Below are 20,485 nucleotides of genomic sequence, written 5' to 3' on the forward strand. Positions count from 1 at the left end.
CCGCCCCTTCGAAAGGTTATTATCGTGCGTTCGTAAAGGGGTCTTCTTTCACAATAGGCTACTTCTTCTGTCAATCAACCATTTCCCCGCCCCTCTGCGTTTGGACCCGTTACTCAACCCTCCAATCCAGATTGCTCTCCTGTCCTGGCGAAATGTATCCGCCCCACTGTCAGTCTCTTCCCAAACTGGGCGCTTGTTTTCTGTCCCACCGGAGAAAAGGAGCTATCCAGCTTTACGTTATTGAAAGGTAACGCGACACATGCACATTATACAGCTTGTTTAGCGAGATCGACGATACACGTCGTGTTATTTTGTGCTTTGTTTAAGGTTTTCACTTAATCAAATGGGTTGTTGAGTAACATGCGGGTTTGTTATTGGTCAAGGCGCATTGCTAGCGGCTAACGCGGGTCAAAACAGCTCAAGCCAAACACCCCGTGCCTTCCTAGAACCCCGTGCCTTCCTAGAACACTAGTAGATCTAGTTTGGAGATGCCGAGCGAGGCAGGTTATTCATAGCATCAGATATGTTTGTATATCTAACAGTGTATAACCTGAATGTCAGCCTGCCCTCATGCAGGGATGGCTGGACGTTAGCTAGACTATGATTTGGATGGGTGAATTGTGTGTTATGCTCACATGGTGCCTAGTTACCATGTTCATGTGATCATGTAGAAAGCAGTGCATTCTAAATGTCTTTTAAGTAATATCTGGATCATCTGTTTGCCCTGTAGTTTTGATGGGTTAAATCTGCTCCACTGCATTCAGTGACACTGAAAATGAGACACATCCATGTGTTAGTTGACAGCAGTACAAATTTGGGGAAGTATTTTTACTTGATTATGAAGCGCTGAAAAAAGTAAAAAGGTTTCCTTACTTTTTACTGTTAAAAAAGTATCAAGGTTTCCTCAAAAGTATTAAGCAGCACAGCATTGATGAAAAGGAACGTTGCTTGAGGTTGACCACCAAAATGATTTCTGAAAGATCATATGACACTTAAAATTGGAGTGATGGCTGCTGAATAAGTTACATTTTAAAATTCAGTAAATTTTTAATTGTAATAATATTTCACACTATTACTTACTGTAGTTTATCAAATAAATGCAGCCTTGGTGAGCATAAGAGACTTTTTTTTTTTTTAAATCATTAAAAATCTCCCTGACTTAAATCTTTTGAGTGGTAGTGTATACTCACACGTGACTCCAGTCTTCTAGACAAAGCTGTTTTATTTGACTACTGCTGCTAATAATATGTTTATTTCATATAGTGCTTTCCGTCAGTTAAGACTGAAGCAGCAACAGTTAGTAAGCTAACTTTATGCGTCAAATGTCAATATAAAGTCCAAAACTATTGGTAATATTGGGATAAATGAGAGCCATCTGAACAAACAATAACTATACAAAGTATATACTGGTAGTTGCAAGTCATAGACCATTGTATAGGTATTTTTGCACAGCAAATTTTACAACTTGAAAATGAATGGCATTATTTAGGGGATCTATGACATGTGCCATAGCAATTGGTGATATCTAAATGAGCTTCTCCAAGTATAACTACCAGGAACTGCACAGCTTTTTCTGAGAACCAACTACTTATGCGGTTGTCTTAAAGGGATACTCCACTTTTTTTGGAAATAGGCTCATTTTACACCTCCCCCAGAGTTAAACAATTGAGTTTTACCGTTTTCGAATCCATTCAGCCGATCTCCGGGTCTAGCAGTACCACTTTTAGCATAGCTTAGCATAGATCATTGAATCGGACAAGACCATTAGCATCCCTGCGTAATAATCAAGAAACTTTGCTGCCGTACCATGAGTCCAGTAGGCATAATGATATGACGCAGCGCCTGAAAATAGTCCCCAGCTCAGTAACTTCCAACGTGACCGGGACTAAGTTTGCCTAACCTATTTTCAGGCGCTGCGTCATATCATTACGCCTGCTGGACTCATGGTACGGCAGCAAAGTTTCTTGATTATTACGCAGGAATGAGAGTATAGTTCCTAGCCATATCAGCCTAGAAAATCGCAACTTTGCATTTTCCGTCGGTCTTAGTACACGATGTAACTACAGAAGGGTCAAGTTTTAAATAGGAAAAATATCGAAACTCTTTGGTCATTTTTTTGAGAGAGATGCTAATGGTCCTGTCCGATTCAATGATCTATGCTAAGCTATGCTAAAAGTGGTACTGCCAGACCCGGAGATCGGCTGAATGGATTCGAAAGCGGTAAAACTCAACTGTTTAACTCTGGGGGAGGTGTAAAATGAGCCTATTTCCAAAAAAAGTGGAGTATCCCTTTAAGTCACCATTGATCTGTAACACTATCATTTCCCAGTCAGTTGTATGACTAGATTTCTCTGTTCACTGTTAGTAGCCCATTATAGCCAAAGGACATGCATCCAAATTTCACTTTAGCTGAAAGATTCTGAGGTATTTTATTTATTTTGAAATGCTTAAAATGAAGTATAAAAAGGTTGTGATCTGTCAATATGTTATCTAGGGAGTTTTCTTGCAGATTTATGATGATTCAATAATACTGTTAACGTCTGTTTGGGTAAGGTGTGCAGTGTTGAAGGCTGTATATTGTGTAATGGAATTAGATGATATTTCTGTTGATATTTTAAACAATACTGAAATATTGTATTATTCACAGATCTTTAACTTTGAAAGCCATCTTCAACGGTTTTTTCGTGGTTTCTACAAATGGTCTGTTTTATGAACTGTAGCGACTAAAGTTTGGCTGCCGTTGCACCCTATCCTTCACATTAAGAGTCCAAGGTTTTTCTTTGTTCTGATCCAAAGCGTGTGATCAGTCACTGCCATCTCTAGTCTGCATTCATTTCTGTTGATGTACCTTGAATTTGTGTGGTTGCAAAACGACTGGGGCTACGTGCTGCTCAGCCAGCCAAGACTTCCTCTATTGGCAGTTTACCACATGGGTGTTTGAATATGTGATAGCTGTCAACTTGATAAGTGTCTGCTTTGCCTGTCCGTGTTCAAAATAATTTGCATGGGGCCCTCCTCCGTTATATGGCCAATAGTTTTTTAAACTGCTTTGCATGTTGGTGGTCATCAGCTGTATAAAAGGGCTGTTGAAGAGTAGCTTGAATCCTTTGTTTTATAGAGTTTTGCCTTTTAGCTCTCTTTTCCTGTTTCTGTTCGTGTGTGGGGTCAATGGCGTGATGCACAATTTGTCCTTTTTTATATATTCATAAATATATTTCAAATCTAATTCATACAATTATTTGAATACACTTCCTTCATGATGAACCTTTTTTATTTATTCAAAAAACGTAAACTTTCCTGATATGATAATGAAGAAAAAAAGCCTCATTAAAAGAATGAAATTCTGTTTCAGCATAAGTTATATGTTGCGACCAAAATCATGCGGTAAAACCAGCATGCCGGGAATAAAAACACTTAATAAAGGACTTTTTCACGATCTCATTTTACATTGTTGCAAAAAATATCAATTTAAACTTAATGCTCTTTTGAAGTTTCTGTTCATCAAAGAGTCCTGAAAAAAAAAATCATGCTTTCCACATTTTTTATTTACTGTTTTCAATATTGATAATGAGAAATGTTTCTTGAGCACCTATTCAGAATATTGTTATGATTTCTGAAGGATCATGTGACACAAATTCAGCTTTACCATCATATATTAAAATAAAAAAATTTAAGTTAATAATATTTCACAATATTACTCTCTACTGTATTTTTATCAAATAAATGCAGCCCTGGAGACTAATTTCTAAACCCAATATTTTTCCTTTAAATATGTTTTATGTACTGAAAATGGCATAAAAGGTTTTTCAAAACCATATGAAATCAACATGAATATGTGTTTTAATTAGATTGGACATAATATTTTTGCTACCAGGACATTTGCGTCATACATTCTGAATGGGATTTTTACATTAAAGGGGCCATGAACTGCATTTTGTAAAATATATAATGTTCTCTGAGGTCCATTTTACAAGCAAAAACATCATAATTTAGAAGAATTAGGCTATTTTCAATCCTGTTTTTGACCCTCTTTTTGAAAGGCATGCTGCATTCAAGATATGTAAATACTGCTATGATTAGGGAACAGCTTTTCATATTAAAATGATTTTCAACGCCCCACCATTACACATGTGGAATTGTTTTGAAAACATCCAATGTTGAAAAATGTCAACCGGGTAAAATACTTTGAGTTACCAGAGGTATAGTTGACAAAGGATAACTTACGGTGTTTCGTGTAGACAAATTATGAATGAATGTACCATTGTTTGTTCTTATATTCATTCTTATACGTTCTTATATTCATCATTCATCATTTTCAGTAAATAGAAAGTAAAATCATTCATTACATATCAAATGACAGACAAAGCAATAGTGACACATTGTGAAAACGGAAAACATTGTTACACTTGTGTGTTGCGACAGTATAGTCGTCTCTGCATCATCTTTTATTGTCGGTCTCTCTGAAAAGCCTGCGTCGAACTGCGTCTTGTATGAAAATGACATGCATTGTCTTACTGATGCAATCTGGAACTTCGTTAAAAATAAAGTTCATCCACACTTTAGGATCACAAGAAGCAGGCAATGCAAAGACTGCAAAAAGTCTTGTAGTCCTCAGTGGCATCTAATCACAGTAAGTACTGTGTTTGCATCTCTCTCTCACCTCCCACTACATGTGCAAATTGGGGGGCGGGGCTAAAGAGCAATGATGTAGAAGTAGGCATTGATCTTCTTCTGCTGATGCGATCTTTTGTCAGACTTTTAGCAGTTTGGTTTCAATAAAAGCTGTTTTTGGGCTGAGGAAGTTCTGAGGTCTGAAACATAACATACAGGATATTTTTTAGTAAATGTCATTGTACTCTTATGTCAAAAGATCAAGGAAATTTTGATTTCTCAATTTATGACCCATTTAATTAAGCCCACAATAATGCAATAATGACATTATTGCAATCTCTCTCTCTAAATGCAATCTCTCTCTCTCTCTCTCTCTCTCTCTCTCTCTCTCTGTCATTGGCCATTAAAGGATTAGCTTGGTCGGCTTAGCTTTGCCAAGCACAGCTGTTTAAAGACTGCAGTGCGGTGATTGGATTTGTGTGTGTTCAATAAGGGAATAGATGGAGAGTGGGCCCACATGAGTGACCAGTTTGTTCCAGGTTCACGGCATAGTCTACAGTACATTAATGATTCATTGTTATTAGTTGGACTGATGATGTCTGATGTCCAGCTGTAGGTCTTTATGTCCATTTAATATTCAAACCTACTGTTCTCTGGTTTGATCTACAGAACACATTCAAGCTGTGAAACGATGCCTTCTGATTGACATCAACAGCAACAACTGTCCATCATGAACAGCGAGGAAGAGTTCTATGATGCTGAGACAGGTATGGAATTAAGTTAAGTAAGGTACATCACATTTTCTCGTCACCTATGGCTAAATCTCTCCTTCCGTTTCAGGTTTGGAATCGGACGACTCGTGTGAAGTCAGCTTTAAAGATGCCTGCGTCTATTCGAACAAGCAGAGTGTGAATGGCAAAGTGCCGGCTGAGAATGGAGTGTTCGAGAGGCGGTAAGGCGTCCGAATAATATCCAGCGGCAGGAAACAGAATGTGAAGATCTTTATCTATTGGATTGAGTAATGTATTAATATGTGTGTCCGTGTGCTCAGAACTACTCTTCCAGCGCCCATGTTCTCCAGAAATGACTTCAGTGTATGGGGCTTCCTGAAGAAATGCATTGGAATGGTGAGTGTAAGCTACTTTGACCAAGCTGTTGGTCAAAAGTGCTCAGTTTAAACAAAGCATGAAATATGAAACATATTATTTAGATTGTATTGTCGTTGTCCACGCCAGTTCTATCTGGGAATACTTTATCTTTGCAGGAGCTGTCCAAGATAACAATGCCTATTGTTTTCAACGAACCACTGAGCTTCTTGCAGAGGATTACAGAGTACATGGAACATACATACCTCATCCATAAAGCTTGTAAACATTCGGACTCTATTGAGCGAATGCAGGTTAGTAACTCCTCTATTATTTACTCTCACATGTGTGCTTGCATGGAAGACTCAATCAAACCCTTTTGCATCTCATTTGTCAGCTTGTTGCAGCGTTCGCCGTTTCTGCAGTTGCTTCACAATGGGACAGAACTGGAAAACCTTTTAATCCTTTATTAGGAGAGACTTTTGAGCTTACAAGGTAAATCTACAGAGCAAAAGCTATACATCTACTTCTACAAAATTAGCTTGCACTAATGATTTGCATATCTGTGCTCAGGGAGGATGAGGGTTACCGCATGATCTCAGAACAGGTGAGCCACCATCCACCAATCAGCGCCTTCTACGCGGAGTCACTCAATCAGGACTTCTCGTTTCACGGCTCTATCTATCCTAAACTGAAATTCTGGGGGAAGAGTGTGGAGGCGGAGCCTAAAGGCACCATGACAGTTGAGCTGTCCAAGTGAGTTTTATTCATGTGACATCACCAAGTACAGTATGATCACTTTTTTATTGGAGCTGGAGAGTCCCTGAGATACTCAAGCACAGTCACACCCTTGAGCAAGGCACGTAACTTTTCCCTGCCCTCAGTGAACTGTGAGTTGCTTTCGAAGTAGCTTTATTTACTAGATAAGTAACATGCTGGAATATCCATTTATTATTTAGCATGTTTTGTATGTGTATAAAAGAGATTTTGTGTCTAAGTTATGGCTGAGCTCTTTTTTAATTCTTCATTAGTTAAAATGACCTAAAGGACAACACTTGAACAACACTTCTACAGCATTTGTTCATTTCTACATTAATACATTTTTAAAATCAAAAGTCATCTGTTAACATTAGTGAATGCATTGTGAGGTATTATGAACAAACAGAAACAATTGTATTTTTACTAACTAACATTAACAAAGGTTGTAAATGCTGTAAAAATAGGTTACACTTTATTTTAAGGTGAAGTAGTTACATTGTACTTACTCAAATAAGTATGTACTTACTATAGAGGTTAGAGTTTGGTTTAGGGTTAGTTACTTAAAGGTATAGCGGAGGATTTTCCCGAATTTTAGAAAAGAACCGCCCTCTCCACTTTTTTGAAAAAATGCACATGCGCAACACTCTACCTGCTCCCGAGAGGGAACGCCTATTAAACGTGCGCACGAGAGAGCATGCACGAGCTAATCATAGCTTACATTAACTTTTACTAGCAGTGATTTTAAATGGATTTCTCCAAATAGCATGCCAAACTTTACCTGTCAAGTAGAAACTTCGCGACTGAGGCATCAGTGGGAAGCCCAACCTGTGTTTTGAGCGCACGCCATCGTGTGAATCGTGTGCACGAGCACGCACGACGGCCTTACGTAAACATATCACCAGAATGATTGACACTTAGGAGGACCAATAGTCTTGATGATCCACCCGGAAAAAGAAAATCCTCCGCTATACCTTTAATTATGCATAATTTACTGTTATTACTATAGTAAGTACATGTAGTAACATGTAACTGTCACCTTATAATAAAGTTATCTAAAAATATATTGCTCATAGTTAATTTATGTTAACTAATGTTGTTATTTTTTTCCTCAGGCACAGAGAAGCTTACACATGGACAAACCCTATGTGCTGTGTGCATAATGTTATTCTGGGGAAACTGTGGATTGAGCAGTATGGGACAGTGGAGATTGTCAACCACAGGTATATCATCTCTTTCCTTTCTGACCCTAAATATCCGGCCTGCATTTTCACTCTATACCATTTTCCAGCGTTTATATAATGTTGTCGTCTAGGCTACTGATCCACATGTATCATTGTGGATCAGTGTTCACTCAGTGTTGTTGGTGCCTTGTTCTTGATTGGGAAACCTCCTCTCTGTTCATTTCAGCACTGGGGACAAGTGTGTGCTGAATTTTAAGCCGTGCGGCATGTTTGGCAAAGAGCTGCATAGGGTTGAGGGATATATCCAGGACAAGAGGTAAGCAGTCGTTCGTATCAAATGTCAGTGGGTATATCTGGCTCCTTGCCTGTAGTGTTCACACTGCACATCCACTCTGTGTCTGTAGCACTAAAGGCATCAGCAATGTCTTTTACAGCTGGATTGTAAATGTAGTTTTATTTTTGTAATTTTTATAGATTTGATGCGTGTATATATGACTCATTGTGTTTGGGTGTATTTCAGTAAAAAGAAGCACCGTGTTCTCTACGGGAAGTGGACAGAGTGCGTTTTTAGCATTGAGCCAAAAGTCTTCGAAGCCAACAGGAAAGCAGAGAAGAAAAGTGGAGGAGATTCCAAGAAACACAAGCAGGTAAAAGGCATTAGTCATTTATCTCTTACTGCAGAGCCATACTTTTCTGTTCTGTTTTCACATGGAAGTCCAAAAGGGCTCTGACGCATCCTCAATAGAGGTTGCTACACTATGCCAACCGAAAAAGTTTCAGGATCTTTGCTGAAGAGAGATCAGCCAGAGCGAGTTCTTTCCAGTGTGTAACTCTGTTGGAGTTTTGGTTTTTATGTCACTATTCAAACATTATGTCAGATTTTTGTCTGTGATACTTAATCAGTAATTGGATTTTATTTCAATAGAATACATATTAAATATACACTACTGTACATGATTTACATGCACATGGTCTGTATGATTTATCAATGTTTTTAATAGTATTATAACTCAAAACATCTGTTTTCTATTTTAATATATTTTAAAATGTAATTTATTTCTGTGATGGCAAGGCTGAATTTTCAGCAGCATTACTCCAGTCTTCATTCACATGATCTTTCAGAAATCGTTTTAATATGATTTGGTGCTCAAGAAACATTTCTTATTATTAATCTTAAAAACAGTTGTTCTTTTTTTCTGTTAAAACGGTGATAATTTTGTGTGTGTGTGATAGTTCAAATTCATGGCTGAATAAAGCTATTAATTTCTTTAAATCTTACTGACCCCAACATTTGAATGGTAGTGTTAATTGAAAAATAAAATGTAATTAAATAAAATGTTTTTTTTATTATTATTTGATATAAGTAAACAGTGTTATATATATATATATATATATATATATATATATATATATAACCTCTTTTCCTCCTTTGTATTAACATGCAATTTCAGTGAGAGGTGAAGGTAAAGACAGTGGGTTTTAGCAGTGATGCTTCAGTAGCTGAGCCACCTTAGTGGAGTTAGTTGTTCAGTTAGTTATCCTAGTCCATGTGGTTTCCTGATCTTGCTCTATCTGTAATGAACATGGTGCATTTGCGGGTAGTCCTATTAATGGTAGTACTCTATGAATGTGATTAGGAACAGGGTACAGGGGGTGATGATGCAGATGACATGCCAGATGTCCAGGAGACAGTCACTATGATCCCAGGCAGTGTTCTTCTGTGGAGAGTAGCCCCTCGACCGCCACACTCGACACAGGTAACCACAACCTTGGAATTCCACATGGTATTAAAGAGGCCTTATTATGCCCTTTTACAAAGTCTTGATTTTGTTTTTGAGGTCTATTAGAATAGGTTTTTATGATTTGAATGTTCAAAAACATAATTTTTTGCATATTTTATATTGTTGCAGCAGCTCTCTCCTAGTCTGTCAGTAACACTCTGTTTAGTTCCTGTCTCTATGAAGCCCCTCCTTTCGAAAAGCCCAGTATGCTCTGATTGGTCAGCTTGACAAGTGTGTTGTGATTGGTCAACCACTTTGAGCGTGTTTTCAAAATGTCACGGCCCTTACCATAACCATGAGTTTCAACACTACTAATACTAACGTAACACACCCAGGCCTTGCCCCCTTTTTTGGAAGGTAGGAATTATTTAAATGCAGAATATTGTGATGTGTACGTTACCAGAAGAAAACTCAAGACTACAATGGAGGCGTTTCAAGGAGTTCAGAAACAGTGCTTACTGATATAGAGAATAACTCTCTGTGGAATAGACTTTGTGCTTTGTAACTCTGCAGACCTTTTTCATGCTCAAACAGCAACATTACACACTAAAGAAATTTGAACATAATTGGTTGATTGCATGTGACCACATTGCATCTGCAGTACAAATGCTAAAGCATGTCGCAGTAGCGTAGTCAATGGGGCCTGGGGGGGCCTTGGCCCCTTCATTTACATTTCTGGGCCGCCCCCCCCAGATTCCTGATTGCTTAAAATAAAAAAAATAAGGAATTGTTGATTTGTTACTCTAATTGATTGATTGACCAATGCTGTGTAGTAAAATGCAACGGCTGTATTCAAACTTTGATTAACGTGTTGTGCGTAGCCTGCGCTGTCATTTTCTTTGCGCGTGAGAGTTCATTAACATGCGGTGACAATGGCGGATGCACAGAGTTCAATATTACGCTTTTTCAAGAAATCACGGAAAGATGAGCGAGAAGGAGAAAAAGCGCAATCTACATCTGAGCTTACTTCACCTTTCCACGAGGAGACAGCGAGTGAAGAGACACCTGCTGCTTCCCATTTCCAGGACACGCATATTTCATCACTGGAATAGTAGGCTTCCACGAAAAAAATCGGCACAATGCCAAATGAATTTGTCTCATTATAACAGCGGAAACAACTTGAAATACGTCATTTATGGTCATACAGATAAGAGTAAGACATTATTTGAAACTGTAAAGGGTATTTTTTATTTGTGTACTGTACTCACAATAAAAACAAAACATTGTGCTTTTGTAAAATAAAGAAAACAAACAGGATGTCGCTTCCTGCCGTCTCGGGTTTTCCTGCTGTCTCGGGTTTTCTTGCCGTTAAGTTGTGGAGCACGTCACAAAAATGTATCGAAACTCGGCTTACTTGTCGCACAGTTTTTTCTTTTGTTTTGTTATTGTGTATTTAAGTGAAATATATTTTGCGTATATTTATTCATATATATATATATATATACATATATATATATACATATACATATATATGTATATGTATATATATGTATGTGTATATGTATATGTGGCTAGTGGTCTATATATCTTCCATCCATAGACAACTTGATCACGTCGAGCTAGGTGGGCGTGGTTTCAGCACCAGGCTCCTCAGCTCCACCCACGTCCCGCCTCTTTCCCCGTTTACCCGCTGCCAAGATTGCGACGGTCGGCTACGCCCACTTTAGGGTTCAAAAACGGTCTTCAGAAACCTACGGGTGACGTCACGGACACTACATGAAGTTTTATTAACTAAGTTCGGGAGGAGCACGTTCAGATAATTAACATGAGTGGATAGCACTCAGCAATCAATGATGAGAGGGTATCCAGTGACAGTTTGCAGCATCCCCCCCACCACCCCTTCTCCACACTTCTAGTTCTAAACACTTACATGCGGGGGGAGTACTCTGGGTTCGGGCTGAATTCCGAGCTCGGAGCCCTCCCTCCGGACAGCACGCCAAATACGCATTAAATCTTACTCCCTCAAAATTATATGAATGTGTGAATTCGTGAAGTCCAGATTTCTTTACAGTCTATGGACCTGGCACATGCATTATACTGTTACATATGCGTTTTCTTTCTCAACTGTTAACATTCACTTTAAACATAACTGACTGTTTACGTTAATACCTGCCAAGACTGGCATTTTGACGTTATTTTGTGTGTATTTGACTGTTTAAGTGCAATAAGCAGTGAAAAATAACTCAATTCAGTACTGAAAGGCGGCTTTATGTGTGCGCACTTTGTGTGTGAGCACAAAATATGCGTTAATGAATAGAATTATGCGCAGTGCGCGCAATCCCATGCCGAAATTCAAGCCCTGTAACAGCAACAATATTCATCAGGGGCAAATGAAACGAGTGAGTGAGGGGAGGCGGGTTTGTGTGTCAACTCGCTGTCGGAGAGATGAGAGAGTGAGAAAGCGCAGCTGGTATAGTGTATCTATTCAGAGGAAAAAGAGTATTAAGCTTTTCAGATATATTAGTATTTCAGTAAAAATCTATATTTTTGACAACATTACATTGCACATATATATATGGTGGCCCCTTCATTTTAACATGGGACCCCCCAAAAATCGAATTCTGGCTACGCCACTGGCATGTCAATCAAAATGAAATGACACTGGACACTTTCCCGAGACGGATGCTAATACCAGTTGGAAATCCTTCTTGTTTTCGCTCTTACAAATGCAGACACTTTATCTAGCTAGTTTTGCAATACAGTACTTATTTCTCTCTGTTTTCTCTTTCCTGGATCCTATTCAGATGTATAATTTTACTAACTTTGCAATGACGCTTAACGAGCTGGAGCCAGGCATGATTGGAGTCTTAGCACCAACAGACTGTCGCCTGAGGCCAGACATCAGAGCTATGGAGAATGGGGATATAGGTATGGACAATCTCTCTTTTGGCCCGGTCTGTTACCGTCTGTCCTGTAAGCTACCTCTTGGATGTTGCTCTACTTATTTTACCACAAAATTTAGAAGCTACTCTTAAATTCCAGATACTGCAAGTCAAGAGAAAGAGAGATTGGAAGAGAAACAGAGAGCTGCCAGAAGAGAGCGTGCTAAAGATGAGGAAGAATGGTCTACAAGGTGATTATTTGGATTAAAGTGTAACTCTCGCCAAAATGCAACCTTGGGTCTTACAGTGAGCTACAGTGAGTTGTTCAAAATCTTTATTTTTAGTAAACTCTGTGTACACAAACAATGTTCTCAATGCTCGAGTTCATGTGTAGAGCCCCAGGTGATACTTCAAGCAAAGTTTCATGTTGTGTCGAGCCTTTTTAGTGTTTTAAAAATAGCGATTTTGATGCTATCATAGTCGTGCCCCAAGCACTCCCATTCAAAAGGCAATTTGACTGAAGACGAAAATATGGTCAAACTTAAAAGTGGCGTTTCCATTCTAATTATGCTTTTAAGCGAAAGTTTGCCTCGGGTAGATTAACCCCAGGTTGCATTTTGGCGAGAGTTACGCTTTAAGAGCACAACAGTGACTGCCCACTATTTCAGCGGTTTGTTTTCTTGGATTGTTTTGCACATTTACTCATTTTGTCTGTAGGCATAAAAAAAATCCTGCAATGAAATGTTGAATCAAGCAAGACAGTTCTGAGACTGCAACATTACAACCTTCAAAAACAAAATTGTAAATGAACTATACAGTAAATTATTGCTATATTTAAATGATAAACTGACTATTACAATAGTTTTGAAATCACTTTGACTTAAGGCTTCTACAAAAGCACATATCATCATTTAAATATTTTGGGATTAAAGGATTAAACATTAGTGCAAAAAAAAAGGTTTATTTTCATAACCTTTTGGGCCTCCCACCTTTCAGATGGTTCCAGCAAGGCAATAATCCGTACACTGGGGCAGCAGACTGGATCTTCAAGGGTGGTTACTTTGACAGGAAGTACTCTGACCTTCCAAACATTTACTGATTCGGTTGGGGAAAACTGAGAGAGGCTTGAGATTCATCCTTTGCTCTCCTTCACTCAGTCCATATCATCTCCTCTCCTTAAGCTCTTTTCAATTTTCTCTTTTTCCTTCGTCGGAACGTGAGATTCAAGTGAACGGTTTTCGGACAAAGCTTCTTCACAAGTTCTGCTCTTCACTAGAATTTGGAAATTCAGCGTGAATTTATTTATTTATTTTGAGAGGTAGGGAATGCCTTAAATTATTCACTTTTTTGATGTATGTTAGATTTTGAGTTAAACATTCTGTGCAAACCTAAATATGTTTAAAAATTGCTAGTTTATGTATGCTAACCTACCTTTCCATGCGTCTCGCTAGAACACTCAGGTATTCATTTTTGGGTACAAGCGGTTAGTGACGGCATCAATCCAGTGCCACCTGTGAAGATAGCCAATGTTTGTGTGATTATTGAATTGTGAGGTTTCTCAGAACCTATTAGGAGAGCTTCATTTTGTGTTTTTGCTCAAACTAATGCTATTTTATCTCTAGTACATGCTTTTTTTTTCTTCTTATCTCAGAAACATGACCTCTGTTTTGGTATGCATGATGTGCAGGAACTTCATAGTTAAAGATTCTGCCTGATTTTGAGTACCGGAGAAGGAAAAGGACTTTATTTTTCAGAATCATCCCATCTATGTTTAGAAATCACAGTTATATAAGGCGCTCAGGCCATTTTCTCACCATCTCCATGGTACAGGGGAGTTTACTAAAACTAATATTCTCATTCCTCATATTTTAGATCTGTTTTGTTTTTGTTCAACAGACAAAAATGAAAGCTGCTTATGAAAAATGTTTACTTGGTAAAAAAAAAAAAAAAAAAATTTTTTTAATTGTTAAAAAAAGCTCTTATAAATAACAAAAAATCCTATTACATCCTGTCATTGATATTTTGAGTATGTTTATGGTTGCCAAAGCCTTTTCTCCTCTCGTAGAAACTAAAGCCATATAACCCATCAGGACTGCAATGTTGAGATGGGTGCTAAACTCAACTTTTTATTTTATTTCGCGTCATGGCTCACGAATGTCAAGGTGCTTCACCTTAGCCCACATATATACTCACATGTACCAAAAATGAACAGAATGTGCTTCACTGCTCACATGCTTTTTGCCATACAGCAAGTTTCATTCTGCAAGGACTCATTTTTTCCATGACCTTAGAGATCGAGAAAGACACCACTGTCTTTTATTTCGAAACTTTAAACAATACTGTGATTTTATCTCGCTATGCAAACATTGATGGGAATGTCTGTCTGTCTATGAATTGTACAATTTTATGCGTCAATAAGCTTCACTGTTTATGTAAAATCTTCAGTTGGCCTAGTTCAAAGGTGTAATGCATGCTAGTACTTTTGCTGATGGTTTTACACACTCATGTTGGCTGTTTTGCACAGCCTAAAGTTTGGCTGATGTGTTGTTTGATGGAGACACAGGTGTATGTAACTGCAGTGATTAATAACACTCTTATCTAAATATTTGAAATGTTTAGCATCTACACTTATTGGGAGTTCATCATCTATTGTGTAGCACAAGAATATTTATCTTTAACATGTTCCGTGTAGTGCGTACAATTCCAAAAGCCAAGCTTCGGGCCATGGCCTACTTTAAAGGAAATTGAATTCCCTGTGTATTTTATACAATATATTGTGGCATGTCTAAACATAAATGATTTAATCTCACTATCAATGCTTACTAGCAGTTAGAAATACCAGTATTTGATCCCACCAGCTGCTAACTTAATGGCTTTAAATGTCCTTTGAATCTTGAGACATTAAAAACATCTCATCCCTAATTGTCTCATGATTTTTCCCCATCTTTATCAGTTATTCCTGTAGCAATCACATCAGGTTAACATACAAGTAACCCTTGTCACTTTGAATGCAACTATGTAAAGCAAACGTACACTCAGAAATGTTCATTTTAAGTAATTCTGTCTATGTTCTTCTTAAGCTGTTTATTTTGGTTGTGACACTAGGGAATGACTGTTTCTGTTGTGAAACTATTTCACAGATAGAAACCCAAATTATACCACTGTGGTGCTATGACGGCTTTACATAATTGTACATGATGTATTGTGACTTTTTACTACATTTGTATAGATCACATGAAATGCACTTAAACGGTCTAATAATTCTGCTCACTTGTAAACTAGCAATATTAATGATATATGTGAGACCTCACTAATGCTAATGAAAGAAATTTCAGTTTTTCTCTTTTGTCTCTCAAGAGACAAGCATCAGTTTGGAATCTTTGACAAACCGTTTGGGAGAAGCTTCAGCTTCCTTCATATGTAAGATGGTGAGAACGTTTGTGAATTATTATCTGTTGTTCTGCATTAACCTAAAATGTGAACTGATCTTTATCAAAGTCAATGTCATTGATAAAGAGGATTTAATTAAACACATAACAGAAAAAGCATGATTTCTGTCTTTATTGACTAAGTTGGTTCTGATTTAGGAGTGTGATTATAAGATGATTTAATCATTTATTTGAAAAGGATTGCAAATGCTCAAGAGACAGACCTTTTAAGGGTTACTGAATTGCTCCAAGGTCAGACAAATAGTGTTTAAATGAAGGACATTCAATTAGACTGTTACTTGGACAAGCTCTCTAGCTTTATATACTTAATACAAAGGCCTATAATAGTTCAGAAGATGACAATCAATTCCATAATGACTGATATGGATTTCTTCCCATGCAGTACACTAGTCATAAATTCAACAAAAAGAACCAACTCATTTGAAAGCTAAGAGGACAATGATCCTCAACACAAATTGTTCAAGACAGAACAAGCTAAAAAATGCCTTGGACAGTGCTACAAGTAATGTATTTGCCCAGCTAAGTGCAAGTAATTTGATCTAAAAATGTTTTGCACATGTTGAATCAATGCCCTCAATACAGAAACTTCCACCAATCAAAGACAAGCCCCTCCCCTTCTGCTAGAAGGGGTTGGTCGACATCAAAAAGTGGATTAGTAATTATATTCGCACTTCACAGTAATGATAATACCTCAGTGTGATGGATGGGTGCATGTTCTTTTGCTAGCTTATTTCACTCTTTGCATCATACGCATCTCGCAAACCATCAAACATGATTTGAATGTGTATGTTTGCTTGATTTTAATGCAGACAATGCAACATTGTTTAGTGATTTGGAATAATTAAAGAGGTTTAGTTTCAGAGGACTGCTGCAGGACTCCAGTGAACTCCGAAGCGGACTATTTTAATGTTGAGCAAGCATTCTCAATGGTGCCAGAATCAGCAGAGGCCAGTCAGTTTGCCACGTAATAATGATATGATTGCTTGCAGGTTGCATAAAAGGACCTATTAGTCTGTGCCATCTAGAGTGTCATGACTTAACCATTTATATTTAGGCCCTGCTCTCTCTGCTGGAACTATCAGCCCATTAAACTGAGTGACCTGCAGAGTGTCTTAGCAACAATGAATGAATGAAAGACATGGAGGTGAGATCATTATAGCAGTGCTATAAAATTGCTGACACTATGAGATTGTATTGAGTACTGACATTGTCAACTTTCTTTTTTTCAATGGATTTCGCAAGTGTTTTAACATCGAGGTCATGGCACTGATTCAGGTAATGCTGAAGTGCTGCAGAAGCTTGCCTCTCATCCGGAGAATCTCCCCCTCGAAACATGGAAGAACCCCACAAAATGTTCTTATACCTTGCCGCAGTTTCAGCAGGTTTGACTACTACTGCATATAATGCACCGAAACTATTTTTTTTACAGAAACTAAAGCTGTCATTAAAGTTTGCATGAAACAGAAATTGTGACTAGTCTTTTCTTCCCTATTGGGATCTAAATCCGAATTAAACTGCTTCTCAAACAATGTAGGGCGGGAGTTTATTTTGTCCATCTGAAATCAATTGGATCGTTGAACCATTGTGGTTTGCTATTGCTGTGATCTCATGTGAGTGACTGGTTGCCCCACCAAGAGGGGGAGGGGGAGGTTTTTTTTATTAGTGATTTATGAAGTTAAAATAAAATTATGATATGCACTGACAAATCATTCATAATAAATACTGCAATATTGCATAAAGATAATTGTCAACTTTTATTTCATGGGGATGTTAAGTCCAAAACCAAAATAAAGTCTCAGTAATTAAATGTGGTTAAATGGTTAATTGAACTCGACGTGCTGTTCAGGTTTTAAGGTGATAAATGAAACCGTTCATAATAAAGTTTTTCAGCAATGAGTCACAGTAATTCCACCCAAAAATTGTTTACATATTGCTACTCTAGTAACATTTTTGTTCATGCTGAAGTGCGTCCACACTGCTGACATGTTGACCTATTGTAGCTTATCAGGGCTGTGCACGTCAAAACACCTCACAGTGGAAAATATCACTGATTTCGTCGTCTATTTCCGAAGTTTCGGTATATCATTACCGGTAACTGTGTATGCTTAATTTCAAAAACAAGTTTGTTAGCATATCTGCTTTCAGTGATAAATCTAAGATGTGGGAAATAAATGTGGAAGTTGGGACCTTTGAGTCAGTTTGGATTACTAACAGAAGCTGTAGAGGTGGCCAATAAAAGAGGTTATCTTTAAAATGTACACAAACTGATCTGGTTTATTCCAGCTAAAACCTTTTAACATACTTGTTTATACTTTCATGTACATACATACATTCCTCTCTCCCAGACATCCTTCTATTACGTCGGTAGTTTATGCAAAATGGCCTTACAAGGGCAAAACTGGATGTATACTCTGTATCTAGACAATTGTTTTTGGTTAAATTTACATAAATTGTGTAATAAAACACTGAAGCTTCCAGTAAGAACAGCGTTTTTGGGGGTTTTTGTAGACGTGGAAGTGTTTGCCAAGGCCGTGGAAGGTGAAGGCAAGTCAAACAAAGAAGGTGACAAGAAAAAAGACAAGGAGGACGTGAGTTTGGATTCGGCAACTCTCCACATGAGTTTTTTTTCTCTGTCTTCATCCTAGTTTACCCTAGAGCTTCATATTGTCTATAGCTAAATTTTATGTTAAAAAGTCTTGTGTCATTTTTTTTAAGTTAACACTGTCCTGTCCTAGCTTAAAAAATTAAACATAAGTGGCAACAGCTATTCTTACATTTTGTGGCATATATCTGAGTGTAACGGATTATCATAAAAGAACAAAAATGTAGGGTGGGTACTTGGTTCTATGCAATGGTTGTTGATTGGATTGTGAAATGTAGCCATTGCACTTAAAAATGAATGCGAGCTTTTGCAGAGGGATGGGGTTCAAGCCAACTAATTGATAAGCATCACAATTTTTTATTTATTTTTACCCTTCATTCTGTCTTTAAAAGGATAGTTCACCCAAAAATGAAAATGATGTCATTAATGACTCTCCATTACCCTCCATTGACAGCTACCACTTTGACGCTTCAAAAAGTTCAAAAAGAGATTGTTGGTGAATATTTATCTGCGAATAAAAGCCTGATTTCAATCTGTTCATCATATAAAGCCATTGTGTCTCTTCAGAAAATTCAGACTAAACCACTCAATTCATATGGATTAGTTTTACGATCTCTTTATGAACTTTTTGAAGCAGCGTAGTTGTCTATGGAGGTATTTGTGTTCCGAAGATGAACAAGTCTTACGTGTTTGGAACAACATGAGGGCGAGAAATAAATGACAGAATTTCCATTTTTGGGTGAACTAACCCTTTAATGTGGATTGCGGTGCTTTTAATATTTATGTTTGTTTAAGCAGTCTCACTTAAGTACTTCTTGCTAAACTAATAGCACAGGGGTAAGATAACCTGCATGTCTGAACAATAGCATGTCACATTTCTCTATTAATCAGATCATCTCTTTATCTGTAGTAAAAACCTTTTCCAAGTAAAGAGACTTGTAAATAATTTGGCATGCATAAACAGTGACGACAAACACCAGACAAGTGAAATTTAAAAACATCTTTATAAATGCAAATAGAAAAAAAATGACAACACACAGCATCTACACATCACAACAGATAGGACCCTGTGAACAGTTCAGTCCAAACTAAAGTCTGTCTCACACTGCCCAATAAACACCAAAATCCAACGGTTTTTGGTTCAGTGTTAATCCTGTTGGCGTTTTATCTGGCAGTGCAAACCAGCCTCACATCATTCTATGACATAATGCTAAAATAGACCATTTTGAAAAATAAAATCTTTTGGAAGAAATTTCAGACACACACTAAAAAAAAAACAGTATTCTCATGCAGAATGTCACAGGATTCCCCTCACAGTGTTTGTACTGTTCTACCTCCTCAAACGGCTTCTACGACAGTATCACAGGAGTGAATGTATTCAAATACATAGAGAAATCAATCAACACGTCACACGGTTTTCCAACCGGATCTAAAAATCACATTCATAATGTGTGTCAAGGTGTGTGATGACTCGGTATTAAAAATAAAGAGGTGGGATGTGTGGAAAATGTTATGGCAACAGAACTGTACTGACAAATGTAATAGAAAAGGCACTTCATTCTTCAACGCTCAGTGAAGACTAATAGTGAAGTATGATTACCTATAATTCTCTCCAATTCAATTACAATCTCACAGTTGATCATTTATCTTAGCAATGGGAATTTTGATCAGTCTGGATTCCTGAGGGAAAGGAGCCAATGGCCCATACAGGGCCATCATGTTAAAAAGGCCACCACTAGATGGTGGATATGTGCTTCAGTCAAAAGTAAACAATCAACCGAAATCAGATATGAAAACAAAGTTGCATATTTCTAGTAATGCTGCACACTGTGATACTGTCCAGGTCTGAAAGTAAACATGGGCCACTCCTATATGGTGTATAAACATTTCCAAACGATTCAATTACATCAGAGATCAAATATGTGATATTGTATGAACACTAACCAAGAAGATTCAGAAAGGTTAGGTCGTATTCAACACTGCACAACACAAAACAGACTCACTCGGTCAATGAGGTGACCAAATACACAACAGTTGAATATACAGGTGTGGAGTTATCGGTAACACCTACTGTACCGTTTGAAACATAGTCAATCAACATTGCACATAAGATCATTAGGACACAGTAGAATGCCAAAATTTTTACATTTTATCACTGTAATTGTCACAGCTGTGGATTAAACAAAACAAAAACA

The 20,485-nt window shown here is 37.6% G+C and overlaps 1 protein-coding gene across 1 annotated transcript; it reads left to right on the forward strand.

Moving 5' to 3' along the window:
- The first annotated feature begins 129 nt into the window (after positions 1–129).
- osbpl2a (oxysterol binding protein-like 2a) lies at positions 130–14,525 on the forward strand. Its single transcript, XM_084428325.1, has 14 exons — positions 130–247; positions 5,281–5,378; positions 5,452–5,563; positions 5,663–5,738; positions 5,876–6,010; positions 6,094–6,191; positions 6,270–6,452; positions 7,568–7,675; positions 7,863–7,952; positions 8,157–8,283; positions 9,274–9,393; positions 12,162–12,285; positions 12,400–12,490; positions 13,236–14,525. Exons 2-14 carry the CDS (start codon positions 5,342–5,344, stop codon positions 13,336–13,338), a joined length of 1,404 nt encoding a protein of 467 aa, XP_084284451.1. The 5' UTR covers positions 130–247; positions 5,281–5,341; the 3' UTR covers positions 13,339–14,525.
- Positions 14,526–20,485: the final 5,960 nt, after the last annotated feature.

This window comes from Rutilus rutilus (assembly GCF_951802725.1).
Source record: "Rutilus rutilus genome assembly, chromosome: 13".
NCBI classification, from domain to species: Eukaryota; Metazoa; Chordata; class Actinopteri; order Cypriniformes; family Leuciscidae; genus Rutilus; species Rutilus rutilus.

Bases quoted from the DNA above. Each gene is read 5' to 3' on its own strand.
- osbpl2a (XM_084428325.1), top strand. From the start codon at position 5,342: ATGAACAGCGAGGAAGAGTTCTATGATGCTGAGACAG. The intron at 5,564-5,662 runs GTAAGGCGTCCG...CCGTGTGCTCAG, and splicing joins AATGGAGTGTTCGAGAGGCG to AACTACTCTTCCAGCGCCCA. The intron at 7,953-8,156 runs GTAAGCAGTCGT...GGTGTATTTCAG, and splicing joins GGATATATCCAGGACAAGAG to TAAAAAGAAGCACCGTGTTC.